The 16,913-nt window shown below is 40.6% G+C and overlaps 1 protein-coding gene across 6 annotated transcripts in view; it reads left to right on the forward strand.

Moving 5' to 3' along the window:
* GDA (guanine deaminase) overlaps window positions 1–16,913 on the forward strand; it is a 157,339-nt gene that overhangs the window by 125,136 nt on the left and 15,290 nt on the right. The window contains exons 1-6 of one of the 6 annotated variants that reach the window (XM_062641425.1): window positions 2,314–2,672; window positions 8,262–8,350; window positions 9,966–10,137; window positions 12,171–12,258; window positions 14,503–14,608; window positions 16,823–16,850. In XM_062641425.1, coding sequence (XP_062497409.1) covers window positions 2,550–2,672; window positions 8,262–8,350; window positions 9,966–10,137; window positions 12,171–12,258; window positions 14,503–14,608; window positions 16,823–16,850 — 606 coding nt within the window. In that variant the 5' untranslated portion in view covers window positions 2,314–2,549. Of the gene's footprint in view, window positions 1–2,313; window positions 2,673–2,767; window positions 3,028–8,261; window positions 8,351–9,965; window positions 10,138–12,170; window positions 12,259–14,502; window positions 14,609–16,822; window positions 16,851–16,913 lie in introns of those variants that run through there. The other 5 variants (XM_062641435.1, XM_062641416.1, XM_062641453.1 and 2 more) reach the window with 5 other exon arrangements.

The following is a 16,913-nucleotide window of genomic DNA, read 5'->3' on the forward strand; positions in this document are numbered from 1 at the left end:
GTGCCTAGCCCAACATATCCCAGCAAAACTAAACATGCATCAGTGTAATCCTCTTATAATAACATTGAAGAATGACTCAGTTTTTCAGAGCTGGCCAAGGTCTCATCTTAAGCCATGTCTAGATTGGGTCATCTTGAGCCAATCTAAGGGCATGCATGTGTAGCTGCTGTAAACTAACAACCAAAAAAAGTCTGGGAAGAGGGAAGGATGTTAAGCATTTGTCCACCATCCCTCTTCAGGGTCTCCATGCGCTCCCTCATGACAGCTGGAAAAAGTAGAAGATGCCTCTACTTCTTTTAACAGCAAAATTACAAGACTTTAGTGTTTGGAACCCATTTATGGCAATAAATTTATCATTAACAGTGTTTGCTATTGATATTTCTCACTAAAAGCACTAAAGGAAGAAACTGTCAGTGGTTTTTGTTTTCTTCTCATGCGTAAATACTGGCTGGATTAAATTTCACTGCAAAGTTGCATTAGCAGTAGCTCTTGCTGAGGAAAGTCATTTTCACTCCTCTGTTCACAGAAGAGCAAGTGAACTTACCTTTTCAGGGCTTTGTCTCTGTTCACCCCATTTCTCAGCTCTATTCCTTCTACCTTTTGTTATTCAGTGGCAAAAACCAGCTTATCTCTCACTCCTTATCCTTCATAAAGACAATTTTCCTCATCTGGCATGGCAGCTTGGATTATAGATCATTTCAGCTGCAGCCTTAAAAAATGCATAAATATCACCCTGAGAAACACCTTTCTAAGAGGGCTTTTGCAAGTACTAATTTAAAAGACTTTTGGTGCTATTTCTTTAAAATAAGTATTACTCTGCTTATTCAAGGAAGCAGGAAGCATTGTGTTGTAAGCACATTGCATTAAAGATTTTCATGCCAGTTTCTTTTCCAAACCTGCAAGATTAATTAGTGATTTGTTTCCTAACTTCTCAGGTCAAAGAGATTAGAAATACAATAAAAAAACACCATGTGCCTTAAAAAAATCCATTTTATCTCACTGGGAGTCTTTTTAAACTAAAAGACCTCTCACAAGAAATTACCAATATCAGCAAGTAAGGTCACTTTAACATGTCCATTTTATTTTGGACACTTTATGGCCTGACTAAGCTGATAGCAGAGTCCAAGTAAGATCATTCAGTTGTCATCAGTAAGTACACTATTTATTAAACTTCCTCCACAGAACCTAAAGAAAAGATGTCAAGACATAGGCTGTTGACTTGCCCACAGCAGACCAAAATTAAATTCGTTCTGTGCTTTTCCACTATTTTTCTTTCCTCCCATAACTGACCTGGAGAACTTGTAGCAAAGATAATCTGCTATGCATTTGTATGGTGTCAGCACAGTGGGAAGTGCAAAGGTCTTTTAATAATAAACAATGTAATGACAAACTTTGCAATTGAGCTTTGAGAATGATTGTGCCAGTGCCCTGGGTGCCAAGTTCAGTCACCATTTCACAGCCTGACAAAAAAGGTGTCTTCAAAGGGGAATTCAGGTGTTACCCTGAATGGGGTATGTAATTCTGGTCCCGTGAAGTCTTATTTCAGTATTCCCAGAGGCAGACCTCTTCTCATGTGTTCTTGACAGGTTCTTGGAGCAGAATATGGTTCTAGTTTCTCCAGATTAACAAAACTCATTTTTCTCTTGCCGTTTCTTTTCCCGAGGCTGTTTTCTCTTTTTCTGTAGACCATCTCCTCCACTGAATAAGGCATTTGACTGCCCACATTCTGGTACCTCAGCTGGCATCTATTGTCTACTCCCATACCGTAACAAAGTGCAGTACATGGGCTGAGGACTGAGTCAGTCTGAGAGATTAATCTTGGATCATGGAGTATGACAGAACAGGTGAAACAAAGCAGTAACTGCCACCTCAAAACACATGCTTATAGTATATTAAAATTAGGTCTATTCTTCTGAAAACGTCCGATAAATTTCCTAGTGCTCCAGGCACGGAGAGACAAGCTACCCACTGCTGGCAGCCTGCGGCACAGCACGGTTACAAAGTCAACTTTTTGTACATGAAACTCTGGAAAGTGGCTGCAGCCTTCAGCTCGGTTGCGGAAGTTGGCTGCCAGGCACTCCAGTGCTGCCAGTGTTGCGAAACACCTACTTACACTTCTCAACGTTTCCCTGTAAGTCACTGGGACTCCAAACCCCACCAGGCATTGCTCCAGCCTTTTGCGCCTATTGTAAGCGGCGGGGGCCCTATCCCTTCTGCGGGTCGGGTAGTGGGGGTCGGCTTGGGGTGGGGAGCACCCAGCACTCCTCTCGGCCGCATCCCGGCCGTCCGCGGGCACCTCCCGCCCGGCAGCAGCGGGGCAAAGGGATAGAGGCTACCCGGCCGCCCGCCCTCCCTCCGCTGAAACCAGTCCCCGAAGAGAAAGTCACCAGGGGGTGGGGAAATTGTGACAACTCCTGGAAACCGCCGCCGGCAGCGGGAGACACGGACGGGCTGCAGCCCGGTGGCTGGCAGCTCCCCACCGCCTCCGCCGCGGCGCAGCGCAGAGAGCCCCGCCGGGTGCCGCTAGCCTGCTGGCGGCCACAGCAGCCATGGACTCCCCGCACCGTCCGGCGCTCGCACACGTCTTCAGGGGCACCTTCGTGCATTCCAACGCCTCGGCGCCCATGGAGGTCCTCCACGGACACCTGCTGGGGGTGGACGAGAGCGGGACGGTGAGAGCAGGGGCGAGAGAAGGCACGTTGCGGGGGGGCGCGGGGGTTCCCGAGCCGCCGTTCCGCTCCGCTCCACCGGGGTCGGAGTGCTCAGGTGCCCGCTCCTCTTCGGCGGCCCCCTGGGTTGGGGTGAAAACGACCCTTTATGGTCCCAACCAGCGGACCGGGGCAGACCGATCGGCGAACCGGAGGGGTAGGGCCGCCTCCGCCGCGCTCTAGGGAGAAAGTGGCAAAATTCCACACTCCCAAGTACTCGGTGTCCGACGGCTTAGAAAAGCTGCGGAGAAGCGGTTTCTTGTTCGTAGGAGCTGGAGATAACTGGGATGGCGCGTTATCTCCTTGGACGAGTCTTCAGGTAGCTTAAATTTGGTTTTGAAGTGTGCGAAATATTAGTAAAACAGCAGCGTGCCTGCTCAGGGCTTGCTTTCACATTCTCTCGGTTTTCTTTCAGTTTCACAAGGGTGTTTTTCATTCTCTTGAGCATCAAAATAATGACTCTGCATAATTACAGTGTCTCCCCCCCTTACTAGTGCCCAGTCGTCTGACTAAGGCTTTATATTTGTTGGGGGTTTTCTGTTGTCACAAGATAAAGCATGACATATACCTACAAGGAGTTAGGAAGGTGATGACGTGGGGCATGTTAGTGGCACAGGCCGAGTTGTTTTTGTTTTTTTTTTTCATAGAAATAACATATATAGGTACCTTATATAGATAATAAAAAGAAGTCATTTTCTTTCTTATGGCTAACTAACAGGCTTCATTGTGTCAGTACCATTTGAAATCTCAGCAAAGCACACTTTCAGCCCTCACAGTATTTTTTTCCTCTGTTCATACAGGTCCATGAGGGCCTGCTTAAAGACAGCCATCTTACAGCTCTTGAGGAGTGTGGCGCAAGGCATAGCAAAGTCTCAGAGAACCTGTATTTTCACGTATGGGAGGGGAGTGAAAGCGTACATAATTCAGTATTGGCTGCTGCAACTAAAACAATAGAGCTATGAATGAAAAAAGGGTTTGGTTTATGTAATGTGGGCACAGGGGGCAGAGACTCATGCCTCTGTTGCTGTCTATAAAGGCAATTTCCGGAAAAGGGTTTCTACTCAGCATCCATAGGAAATCAAGACTTTTAAGTGATTTTTCTTGAAAAGCAGGTACCTTAGTAAGCTATATTTAAAGATTTGTGCAATCAGTCACTCTCTTCCCCTGTTCTAGTGCACAAGAATATTGTTTTCCTTGCATAAATTGGAATATTCCCATGCAGTTACGTTTTTTAAAAGAAATGTTTTCCAGTAGAACACCACTGTTGTCCAAAGTTAAATTCCCAACAGACTACAGTCACAAGGACTTTCATTTTCTTCTCTTTATAATACAAATTCTTGGCATTTTGCTATTCCAGGACCTGATAACAGTGAGGTTTGGCACCTTTTATTCTATTACTTTTAATTTAACCTCAGGCAGAACTTCCACTGGAATCACTGAAGAACTGGCTCTTCAAGGAGGACATGGTGGTTAGAAAATTGCTTACCTTTATTGTCCAGATTTTCAACCAAAACTATTTCAGTACTACTCCCAGAGAAGTAATCTTAACTAAATAGATATCATTCTTCTGATTCATGTTGCTGAGTCCATCATAGAAAAATCTCACACTGACTCTGAGAGGGTTAACAGATCATCATTTGTGAACAGCCAGGTCTTGTTCTCCAGTATGAGCATGTCTTCCAAGGGACAGGCGCATACAACCAGTGCCACAGAAAGAATGCTTAGACCCCCACTGCAAGTGGGGATGCTTGGCTGATAAAGGCTACAAGTGAAATGTCAGCTCTCTCTGTTTTGCCTGTAGGTTTAAAGGGAACTTTAGCAAGGAAAACGCTGCTTTCAGTTATGAAGACCCAAGTTATTGTTAAGTTGGCAGAATCAGGACTGTGTCTAAATGAGCAGTTTGGAGAACAGTGTGGTGCCGCTCTTGAGGAATGCAAATAGAAAGATGACTGTTACTCAGAGTAAAAGAAACAGACACAGGGGAAGCATGTGAGTTATCATTGAAATAGTGGTGTAATTACCTGAATAGAATATTAAGTAAATAGAACTAGTATTAAGCTAAAACCTCCTCTTGAAGAGAGAAGTGTTGTGAAGAGAGCAAGTGTTGTGGAACAAGAGTTAATACTGTTACGTACTGCCAAACATAAGTGTTTAATTTAAGCCAGCTGGGATAGCATGTGACGTGTGTTAGCTGTATAAGGAGGAAGGTATCAAGACACAAACATCCGTCTGGAGTTTGTTGCTTAGCCTTTCTCAGGAGGTTGGGCTGTTCCTTCAGGAGCTGGGTCCTGCCTCTCAGCTGGCATCACATTCCAGTTTTGGGAACTAGCCAAGCAATAGGCATCGGGTCTAATTGCAAAAGTCAACTCATCACTGTGGGAACGAGAAAGGAAGAGAAGCATGTGAGAGGGGAAACAAGGATGGACCCCTTACATATATGTTCATTTATGAATGTCATAGCCAGAAAGTTAATACAAGCACAGCTGGATAAAAAAAAAAAACACCAAAATTTCTGTGTTTCTCCAGCCAGTAACATTCATTTTCCATTCTTCTGGTAGCGAAGTTATTTGCACTGTGGTGCTTGAAGGCATTCAGACTTTATTGCATCAGGGCTGATGTGTAGTTGAGTGGACCAACCATGCGTTGGTGGAGGAGCTTTGGCTGGTAAATTTGCAGACAACACCAAGTTGGCTGGAAGTGTTGATCTGCTGGAGGATAGGAAGGTTCTGCAGAGGGATCTGGAGAGGCCGGATTGATGGGCTGTGGCCAGTTGTATGAGGTTCAACAAGTCAAAGTGCTGGGTCCTGCACAGGGGTCACAACAACCCCATGCAACTCTACAGGCCTGGGGAAGAGTGGCTGGAAAGCTGCTCAAAGGAAAAAGGCGTGGGGATGCTGATGGATAGCTGAACGTGAGCCAGGTTGTGGAGTCATCGTCCCTGGAAGCATTCAGATACTGTGTAGATGAGGCCCTTAGTGACACAGTTTAGTGGTGGACTTGGCAGTCCTGGGGTAACCATTGGACTTGATCTTAAAGGTCTTTTCCAGCCTAGTTGATTCTATGATTCTGTCAGGGAATAAAAGAGGCCTGAGCTAGGCACCAGGGTCGGGAGGTCTCTGCTCCTTATCTTTGGATCCTTTAGCACCATCACACAGGTAACACATCAGAACTGAATGAACTATTTGTGCACTAGTGTTAGCAGTCATTGATAACTGCTTATGTGATACAACTTTGCCAAAGCACTGGTTGTTCTCCTTTACTTCCTTCTGTACAAGCTGAAGTCTTGCCTGTACACTTCTTGTGACTCTAGTGACTCTGCCATAGAGGTTTTTTCTTGCTTTAACAGTGTTAAGGCCCAGAACTAATTTAAAGGACCAATGCACCACATTGATTACCTTGAATGTGCAAGCAAATACTCACGCATGTCTGACCTTAAAGACCTTTAAGCACTCAGTGTTGGAAAGGTGGCCATAACAAAAACATGCTAAAGCAATGGGGAGCATCTCTTAGGTAACCAAGGAGTACTGTTGGGAAGTTTGTTTGCAATGAGTGTAGATGTCTTACTGATTCATCCATTGCTGCATTTGACAGTAATGGACCAGGTGTCAAGTTTAAGGTTGATTCCCTGTGTTCATCTCCCTTGAAACATATTTTCTTCATACTTACATGATTTCAGTGTTTTATTTATCTGCACCATAAGAGCATATAATAGCCACTTCTTTTCCATGGCAACACTTGTTTCCAGAATTTGCCATCTGGTGTTTCATGTTTTTCTCTCTCTCTCCTTTTTTTTTTTTTTTCCCCACTTTTCTTTTTCCCATTTTTTTCTTTTTTTTTTTTTTTTTTTCCCTGCAGCTCTAGCAATACTCATTCTGCATCCATTTTGATTTCAGCATCAGAATGACATTTTCTTTATTGCTCATCAGAAATTTCTGTAGGTCTGTAGTCTAAGCCCTTTTCATATATATATCTAATTAAGCTGGATATATTCCTCTTTAGAAGGAGAGATGCTGCTTTATGAGAAGTATTAATGGACTACAATATTCTTGCAATTTTTGCTAGTGTTGTATTTATTTATAAGGTATAATTTAAATTTTTTTTTAGTGACTAAAAATTTTAAACATCTACTCTTTAGACAATGTAAATCATATAAGCCATATGTACATTTACAAGATAAGCAGCCAAAACCTTCTTGTATACAGCTTAGCTGTCTTTGCTTATTTTTCTCTGTAGAAAAAGGTAGAAAATGCAAAAGGTTATGTCATACACATAAAAAAGGGCATGCAAGTAACTGATAAAACAGTGCTCTTCTGGTCCTCTTGATCTTCCTCCGAAGTTCCTTCCTACTGCCTTTTTACAACTATTTGATGTTTCCTTTACATGATCTTTTAATTGCTGCCTCATAATATAACTGCTGTCTTGAAGGTGATACAGGCCCTCAGTGTGGGAATCTTCACAGGAGCAGAAGGATACCAGTAGCAGCAAGAGTACTCCCTTGAACTTAGAGGAACTAGCTTTTACACCAAGGGAGTTAGAAGTCCATGAGTTATCTTCTGGCAGAAACTGTGGTTAGGCAAGAATTCCTGAAACCCCAGGACAGACAGTCTTTCACAGGGGTAGGCGTCAGGGTCCTCTATCTGCTCTGTGAAGTGTTGTGGGTGTCCAGATCCCACCTGGAGCCTGTGGTGGGCATTGCAGTTCCTAGACTCCCCAGTCTTTCTTGGAGAGGTGTGCCTGTTATTGCCAGACCAGAGAATTAAACAGTTGAGGATTCATCTGCCAAGCATCATGTTGCAGATTAAAATACCATGCAATTTAAAAATAAAGTGTGCTAAAATCCTGACTTGGCAACAGAAACTCAGCAGCAGTAGCGTCAGTGTCCTCCAAGAGTCAAATGGGGCTGAGTTAGGCTCCAGATTGTAGTTTTTTGTTTTTTTTTTTTTAAATAAATGAAGATCTCAGGCATGCTTGAAATCTGTCCTGGAAAATGAACAGACTCACTTTTTTCCCCTCACTCTTCTCTTCCCAGGCACTTCAGAAATAAAATTAAAAAAAAAACAAAACAGAAAGCAAACCCAAGCAAACAAAAAAACAACATTAATGACATGAGCAGAAAATTAGAAAATAGTTAGCTCAGTGCTAGTCAGTCCTAGGTAAAACAATTAATTTGACCCTTCTGGTGATGAATGCTGTAATTGCATTGCGGTAAGGCTGCCACACACCTCTACAACGAATGACCACACTGCTAGCATAGTGCTATGTTACAGGAACACCAGTGGACACTGAAGTCCTTACTTGGGAATTATTGCTTCAGTCTCATCACTTGAAAATGAATGAATTGTTTCCTTACAAGTTACGAAGTGGGTGCAGTTATTCACTGTATTGTGAGTAAGCCTTTCAAAATCATAGTTAGGCAGAACAATTATGTCAGTGCAAAACTATAACCTTTGTGAGTGTGCAAAATCTGGTTTAAGATGTGATTCACTTTGCCTTCATGTAAAGCTGAGGAGGGATACAGGTTTAAAGTATCTAACTATGTTTTCTTTCTTCTAGATTGTGTTTTTGGAGCAAACTGATCAGCAACAGCAACTGGCTAGGAAGTGGGGGTTCAAAATGTCTGACATAAGAGAACTGAGTAACCAGTATGTATTTTGTTTTGATTAATTTCAGCTAATGGAGTTTAGTCTGAGTGAAGTAATGCAAGTCTCTGTGAATACATTTTAGCAGAGAGCACATTATGTCCAATCTCATGGGCAAAACTCCCTTTCAGCTCTGTGATAACTCTTAACCCAAGAGCTGCCTCCATCCTGGATGGGACTTGGAGGGTGGATGGTCCGTGGGTTGGTTGTGTTCCTTGGTTTGTCACTGCAGCCATGGCTGAATTGTACTGGCTGATTTACACTGCGTGGGACAAAATGTCGTATGTAGCTGTCATACACACCTCTTCTGTGCTTACACAAGTAAATGATGTTCTTTCTTGAAATTACATTTTATATCCATTTTGTTAGCAACATGCTGTGCCTAACTAGCTCAAAATTCTAGACTTGGCAAATACAGGTGCCACTGACACTACAGATGTAAGGCACTTGCTTGGGCTTTGACACAGTTGCTTATAAATTCTAATAAAACTAGAATATTTAAACTTTCTGAACACAGAGACTTGGATTTCAAACTGTATTGCAGCTTGAATGTTTCTTTTTTCCTCAGCCAGTGTAATCCCCCCGAAATAGTTTTGGATTGTACCTGCAATGCTTTGCATGTAGCAGCTGTAAACGATACAAGTGTAAACCACTTGTGGCTTAGAGTTTAGAACTGCAGCACTGTTTTAGTGTTCAGTTGTTAAAAAACCTGTATGCTTTGTTGGAAGGCCAATCATACAGTATATGTGAGTCATCAGATGTTTTCTTCACTTGAAATAGCCTGAGGAAAATGGATGGTGCTGGGAATATGGATCAGTTGTGAAATGTCTTTCAGCATTTCTAGCACGCAGGAAAACAGGAAGAAGGGAAAGTACAAAGAGGCTAAATCACTGTTCATTCAGTAGCCAGGGAGAAGGGCAGAAGAATGTGAAAAATTTTATACTGTATGAAATTCCATCAGATGTTGATATATTCATCCCTGTTACTGCATGAACACTACATGACAATAAACAATATTACAGTTCCATTGTAAAGATGCCTTTCCTGTCCAGGTATTCAGTAGAGATCTTTTTCATGGGTATCTGTGTCTGCATTTGTAGACACAGTCCTGTTCTTCCATTAAGCTTTGAAATTCCAAGATTGAATATACACAGAGAGACATATTTAGAGGAAAACTGAGATATAGAAAGTTACCATTCTGTAAATATAATGTTCTTGCAGCTAAAGGTATTCCAACTATAGCCATACTAGCAAGAAAGACTGTGCCCAAATCCTCTCTTTATCAGGTGGATTCTAAGCTTGAATCATTTTAGTTATTATGAAGTCAGTTTGGTTTTATTTGTTGGTATTTACTGTTATTAAAGACAATTGGATTCATCATGGTCTTACATTGTTTTCCCTGTTAGCTGTAGTAGGTCTGTATAAAAGTTGTTCTTCAGCTGCTTTATACCGTAAAAGGAGTATGGATAGAGGTGCAGTAGTGATTGATAGGCTGATGCTGAAAGTGAAAGGCTGATCTGTACTTGCCACTCACTCTGGTGGATTTTCCTCAAGCACTGTTTAAAGCAAAACTACTTTCTGTGGAAAATTTATTAACATTTTTGTTTTCTTTCCCTAGTGAATTCTTCATGCCAGGAATGGTTGATACACACATTCATGCTCCCCAGTATTCATTTGCTGGTACAAGAGTAGATCTACCTCTTTTGCAATGGTTGACTACCTACACATTCCCAACAGAAGCCAAATACAAAGACAGTGACTTTGCAGAAGAAGTGTACACCAGAGTTGTTGTAAGTACTGCAAATATAATTTACTGACTTGATGATATTCATATTTGTGAAATACATGTAAGTTTTCAGAAGGTCACTTGAAGTAGTAGAGCATGTTTTAATGTCATGAAGACTAGATAAAACCAACGGTACAGCTACTGTTCTAATGCCAGCCAAGATTGTCTCCTACTAGCTCTAGTCTTGTTCCGTTGTTGCTGGTAAAACAGTTCATTTAATCCCATGGTTGACAATAAATTTATATATCAACTTTTCTGATATCTGAATGCAATGACCAACATTTAAGAATAATCTATAGCCAGCAGGTGTAGAAATAACAAAGCATATTAAAAAAAAAAAAACTAAATTTGGAGGATATTTCCTTTTCTGCAAAGGCCACATGAAAGAGAAGATGCTTCTCACAGCCAACAAATCTAGGGTGCTTTGAAGTAATTAAGGAAGATGTTTCTACATTTGAGGCCCTTGTAGCAGGATTGTCACTGCAGAGGCTTTAGATGAAGTCTGTCAATGGTATTGTGGCACAAAGAGAGAGACTGTGTTTGAACTAGGCTGGTTTTGAGCAATATAAAGGCTTTAAGGTCAAATTCCACTTGATGAACAATAAGCAGGTATACTGATTCTGCAGCATACTGATTCTGTGCTTAAAGGAAATGTATCCTTTAATATGTGGATGAAATATCTTCAACAGATTAAATGATTTGGCCAGCATAATTTCCCTTGCATTTGTCTAAAACTCTTAGAAATAGGACTAAACCTGCAAAGAGCAGATATTGTTTCATATATATCTTTGTACTTTTGGAGTTGTAATAAAAAAATAGTGATTTTTTCAAATCAAAATTCTGTTTTCAATAAAGACTTTCTATAATTTGTCAAAGAAACAAAGTAGGTGACATTTATCATATTATACCTGGAACCTCCTGTGGTCCACTTTGAGGTAAGGAAATTCTTCAAGCTGATGACTTGGAAACAGCATGTTTTTAGGTTTAATTTAACAATGATATTAGGAATCCAGAAGTAGAGAATCATGGGGTTGAAAAACTAAGAAAGACCAAAGTAGTTTGCCTCATTAATGACATTGTTATTTTTGAGACTCATTTTAGAAGCCCTTAAAAACATATTTTTAACTATTTGCTTTAATTCGAATATTGTAGAAAAAAGAGAGCTTGCCTTCATGTTTGTAAAAAAATTAGCTCTAACCATTCTCAAAAGTTGTGTTGAATGTCCCACCTTCTATCTCATTTAAAAATTTTAAAGATTTCTCAAATTACGTTGTAGCCAGAATCCAAAAATTTGTTTAAACCTGTAAGACAGATGGGTAATCAATAGAGTATGCATTAGTCTTAAGTCTAGGCAAGTGATGCTATAGATTTCATCATGACTTAATGTACCTTTATATGGCTCTTCATTTACTGTTTACGTGCTTCCAAAGTAGTATGAGCAGGTGTCAACCAGCCTCTCCTTTCAAATGATATAATTCAGTAATTGAATTACACTCTGAGCATTTATTCTCAGTTTACTTTTACCTTGAAGTTTATTCCTTTGTATTCAGGCATAACAAAGGGGTGTTATACATGAAAGTATGGATATTTTTACCAGCCACATCAGGTGACCAAATGAAAACCACTTCTTTTTCCCCAGAAGCCTTGCTTTGCTAGCATTAGGTAAACAGTGCTTCACTGTGAAAATTGGAAAGCCTTTCAAAACCAGAAAAAACATAAAAGACTGGTTGTATTTCTAAATATAAGTCAGAATTTATTTCCAGTTTGACTGAAGGAAATATAGCATGGTTTTTATGGGTTTAGCCATTGTGGAAGTCCTGTATAAATTTAGAAGAGGAGTTTTTGTATTTATGAACACTCAGACTTAAAAAAAGCTATTATGAAATTAAAAATCTATATTTTACTTTCTCAGTTCACTGCACAATTTCAAAATAACTTAATGTTCTTGCAATTTGAAATCAGGCTGCCTGTTCTGCATTTTGGCAGCTTGACTATCTTTATTTCCAGACAGTTGAAACAGTTGATTTCTTTTTATAGAGACGAACTCTAAAGAATGGCACGACTACAGCTTGCTACTTTGCGACAATTTATACAGATACTTCTCTTCTTCTTGCTGAAATTATTGGTAAGGCTAACAGTGAGTTTTGAAGGGTATTATTCAGACTGTATTAGTTGAAGGAAACAGAGCTTAGGAGTTTTATACTTGCTAGCAATCTCTCATTCTACTAATGATGCTTTTTTTGTTTTTGTTCATTTTATCTGTCATAGAATCATAGACTCATTGAACGGTTAGGGTTGGAAAGGACCTTAAGATCATCTAGTTCCAAACCCCAATCCATGGGCAGGGACAGCACACACTAAGTGATGTTGCCCAAGTTTCTGTTCAACTTGGCCTTGAACACTGCCAGGGATGGAGCATTTACCACTTCTTTGGGTAACCTGTTCCACTGCATCACCACCCTGACAGTAAAGAACTTCTTCCCTATATCCAACCTGAACTTACCCTGCTTCAGTTTAAACCCATTACCCCTTGTCCTATTGCTACAGTCCCTAACAAAGAGTCCCTCCCCAGCATCCCTATAGGCTCCCTTCAGATACTGGAAGGCTCCTCTGAGGTCTCCACACAGCCTTCTCTTCTCCAGGCTGAACAGCCCCAACTGGAGGTGCTCCAGTCCCCTGATCATCCTCGTGGCCCTCCTCTGGACTTGATCCAGCAGCTCCATGTCCTTTTCATGTTAAGAGCACCAGAACTGCACACAAAACTGCAAGTGAGGTCTTACAAGAGCAGAGTAGAGGGGCAGGATCACCTCCTTTGACCGGCTGGTGACGCTCCTTTTGATGCAGCCCAGGATATGGTTGGCTTTCTGAGCTGCGAGAGCACACACTGAAGCTGGCTCGTGTTCAGTTTCTCATTGACCAACACCCCCAACTCCTCCGCAGGGCTGCTCTGAATCCCTTCTCTGCCCAACCTGTAGCTGTGCCTGGGATTGCTCCCACCCAGGTGTAGGACCTTGCACTTGGCATGGTTAAATTTCATGAGGTTGGCATCAGCCCACCTCACAAGTGTGTCAAGGTCCCTCTGGACGGCATTCCTTCCCTCCAGCATATCAACCAAACCACACAGCTTGGTGTCATCAGCAAACTTGCTGAGGGCGCACTCAGTCCCACTGTCCATGTCAACGATAAAGGTGTAACAAAATCAGTCTCAACACCGACCCCTGAGGGAGACCACTCATTACTGGTCTCCAGCTGGACACTGAGCCTTTGACTACAACTCTTTGTGTGCAGCCATCCATCCAGTTCTTTATCCATTGGGTGGTCCATCCATCGAATTTGTGCCTCTTGTGTCTCTTCACTTCCAAATCAGCTGCTGGCAGAGCTTAAGTTTGCTGGAGTTGCTCTTCAGCTCATTTTCTGCTTTTTTTAGCCTTTTGCTATTTGAGGATTAAAGGACTGAATGACAAGAGGTGCAGACAGTGCGTTTATTTCCTGATAATCTGAAGTTTCCAAGCACCCTCAGAAACCATAACAATGGGAGTTGCATCAGGATCTTACCCCTCCCTTCTTGTTCACCAGTGCAATTACCTTCTGTTTGAGAGTGTTGTGATTCTTGCAGGATTTCTCAAGGCTCAGCCAACTCCCATAGCAGAGCAATTTAATGAATATTTCAGTGTCCACCAAAGATTCCCTTTCTGATTTTGTATGAAAACCTGAAACTTTAAAGCTGTTGTATTCAACAACTCAGACAGTAAAAGTGGGCAAAAGAGATCTAGTTTACAAGTACATTTAAAAGCTTAGATTTGAACATTATATGCATTCCTTTTAAGTCTTACGCATAAATTCCTGGTCTTAGTATGGATAAATCTCAAGAAAGGATGCTAGAAGTAGTGGTGGTAATTTTCTCCATCCAACTGCATGTAGGAGGCATGTTAGGAACCTCATTCCTTTCTCTGAAGAAGAAATGGTTTCCTGAGGTCTTTGTGCCTTCTGTCAGCTCAGGGTAACGTTCTACTACAGCTACTGTACTTCGGTGTTTGTGTTTCTCATCCTCTACTTCTGAGTTGTCTTTATGTACAACCATTAGGAATTCTGGTTGTGGTTAAACTACAGTAATCTTATCCTCAATTAGAACATTTAAAAAATTGAGTACTAGTGTGGAAGAAGAATATTTTTTTTCCCCTCTCTTTCCTTTTTAGCCTTAAGAGTCACAGGGATGGTCCCAACTTAAAGATAAGAAAAGATCAATTCTGTTCATCTAAAATGAAACTTGCTGGGGTGGCATTTGCTATTTTGATTTCAGTACAGGCTTTGACAGCAGTTTTTCAGAACAAATGAATCTGAATTTTTTTTCTTTTATGGATCTCACCAGATAAATTTGGTCAACGAGCATTTGTTGGAAAAGTCTGCATGGATATGAATGACAGTGTGCCACAATACAAAGAGACTACTGAAGACTCTGTCCAAGAGACAGAAAGGTGAGGTGATTAAATTGATGGATTTAGAAATAAGACTTTTCTTATCCATCTGAAAGTGAATGTGAATCTGACTGAAGAACTTACAGGTGTGAATTTATTAGGAACATTTCTTTTTCCTTCTGATGGCATTGCTTCCTACAGTTCTGGCAATTTCTGCGGTTGCCACGCAGCCCAAGCAGTTTCTCTGTAGCTCTTCCAAAGAAAGGGAAAAGCTGCAGCTCTGGGGTTTGCAAAAAATATGTGTAGGTGGTTGTCTGTTTTCTGCCTTCTTTTTTCCCTTCACAGCTCTGTGTGTGGAGGTGATGTGACCTGATATGCGATGGTGGGGTGGCAATCAGTTCCTTCACTCCCATTAACTTCTGAGCTACTTCCTTCCCCCATTTAGGATAAGTTTTATTCAGATTGTAGGAGCCAGCTTTCATGTACCCCATTTCAAACATGCTGTGGCTCTTATCTTCTACAGCATAGCATCAGTGAAATTACTCTAACTTGCAGCCGAGAGAACGAAAGATAATGAAATCAATGCAATGTACATGGCGGAGGGGATCCAAGACTGGAGAATGGCAGCCTGCTATCTTAGATTACCCTTATGTTTCACATCCATGCTCAGAAAATGCTTAAGCAGGCATACAGCATTTCTCATGGGACTATTTCTTAACTTGTATAAGTGTTTCAAGTATCATGTTGAAAGAGAATGATATTTGAAACAGTAATAACAGTAATATAAAGGTCTTGCTACACTTGTGTGAAGTTGCTACCTTACTTTTGCAAATCATGCTAGAAGAATGCAAGTAAAAGTTAGAAATGGTAATGGATTTCTAGCAGTGTTTATGTTTAAAGACATTTTAAAACATGTAGTATTAATAATTTGCACTCTACTATATGCATTATATGTTGGTAATAGTTGTAGTCATCTGGAAAGAAGATGACCTATGTTCAAATCTGTTCTACTGCTACAGAAGACAGTGGTTTGAATCTGAGCTTCTTTCCTTATAATGAAGTATATAAGCCAAAAAAGCATAGGGTATTTTAAGAAAGGTATTTCAGTTTTGAAACAATGCTGACACTTTTCAGAGAATGTAGAGAAGAATGAAAACAGCCGTCTGTTTCAGGAGATTTTGGATTATCGTCTGAGAGTTGTACTTTGTGTTACAGTTTCTGCTCCAGTCAATCTTTTAGTATTGTATCAGGTGAATCAATGAGAGGAGAGACAGACAGATGATATCTAATACACATTATGTTTTGGCTCTGACAGTCAGATGGTGGGCTCAAATTTTTTCAGTCACTGTGGAGGTTGAGCTTAGGTTTCTCACTTCTAGCTGCTGATCTAGCACCACATTCAGGGTTGTGAATCTAGCCTCCAGCATTTTCTTTTTCATCAGAAGATATCTGACAAATTTGATTCAGCATTTATTGTGAACAAAATTACAGGTTTTTCTAAATATAACTATGCCATAAGAATTCACAGAGATCCTCTCAACAAACCATCTCAAACAGGCTTCTGGAAATTATTTGCATACACTGTGCCTATGGATTTTCAAAGAATTTCTTCCCTGCAAAGTCAGAGGAAGTTTTATTTGCTCATCTGCATTATCTGTATTGACTGCTTGGGGTTTTTACATGGAGGTCCCTGAGGAAGCTTCTTTTATTTAACAAAGTAAGTAAATCTATACTGTATTTTCTATAAGGTAGATACCTATATGCTAACATTGTTATAAGCATTTCCAGAAAAGCAAGGGTCCTGTAAGTGAATGAGGACACACGCAACTGCTGTAAGTGAGCATAAGATATTGCAGCATCTTTTAGAAATAGGATTTTAAATAATAGATTATGCTTAATGCTGTAATTTAGGTTCATGGACATTTTATTTTTTTTTCCTCTAATGTTGCATCTGTAGCTTATAATTATGTTTTCAGTGAATTTAATGTAACATGTATCTGGTTTTCAGTGACAACTCAGAGCAATTACCACATGTCTAATGCTAATTACGGCAAATGAAAAAGATTCTGAATATTTAGGGTCAAATTCACAACTAGCATAATTTGGTGTAACTATTGTGACTTCACTGTATTGCTTCTTTTTATTTCATCTGAGAATTTGGCCCAACTTTCTGTAAAAAATGTCTGAAATACTTAAGGTATCTAAGTAGATATTGTCACAATTTATAGCACAGGTAATAGGTTTCTAACAGATTTTTTTTCTGCCTTTTTCCAGGTTTGTTAAAGAACTCCTGGAAAAGAAAGTAAGTAGAGTTCTCTATTCACTTTGGTATTCAGGAAATTCCATGTAAATATATGAAATAGTT

The sequence above is a fragment of the Pezoporus occidentalis genome, unplaced genomic scaffold, assembly GCF_034315485.1.
Source record: "Pezoporus occidentalis ecotype Australia unplaced genomic scaffold, CSIRO_AGI_Poc_V1 ctg117, whole genome shotgun sequence".
Taxonomy (NCBI): domain Eukaryota; kingdom Metazoa; phylum Chordata; class Aves; order Psittaciformes; family Psittacidae; genus Pezoporus; species Pezoporus occidentalis.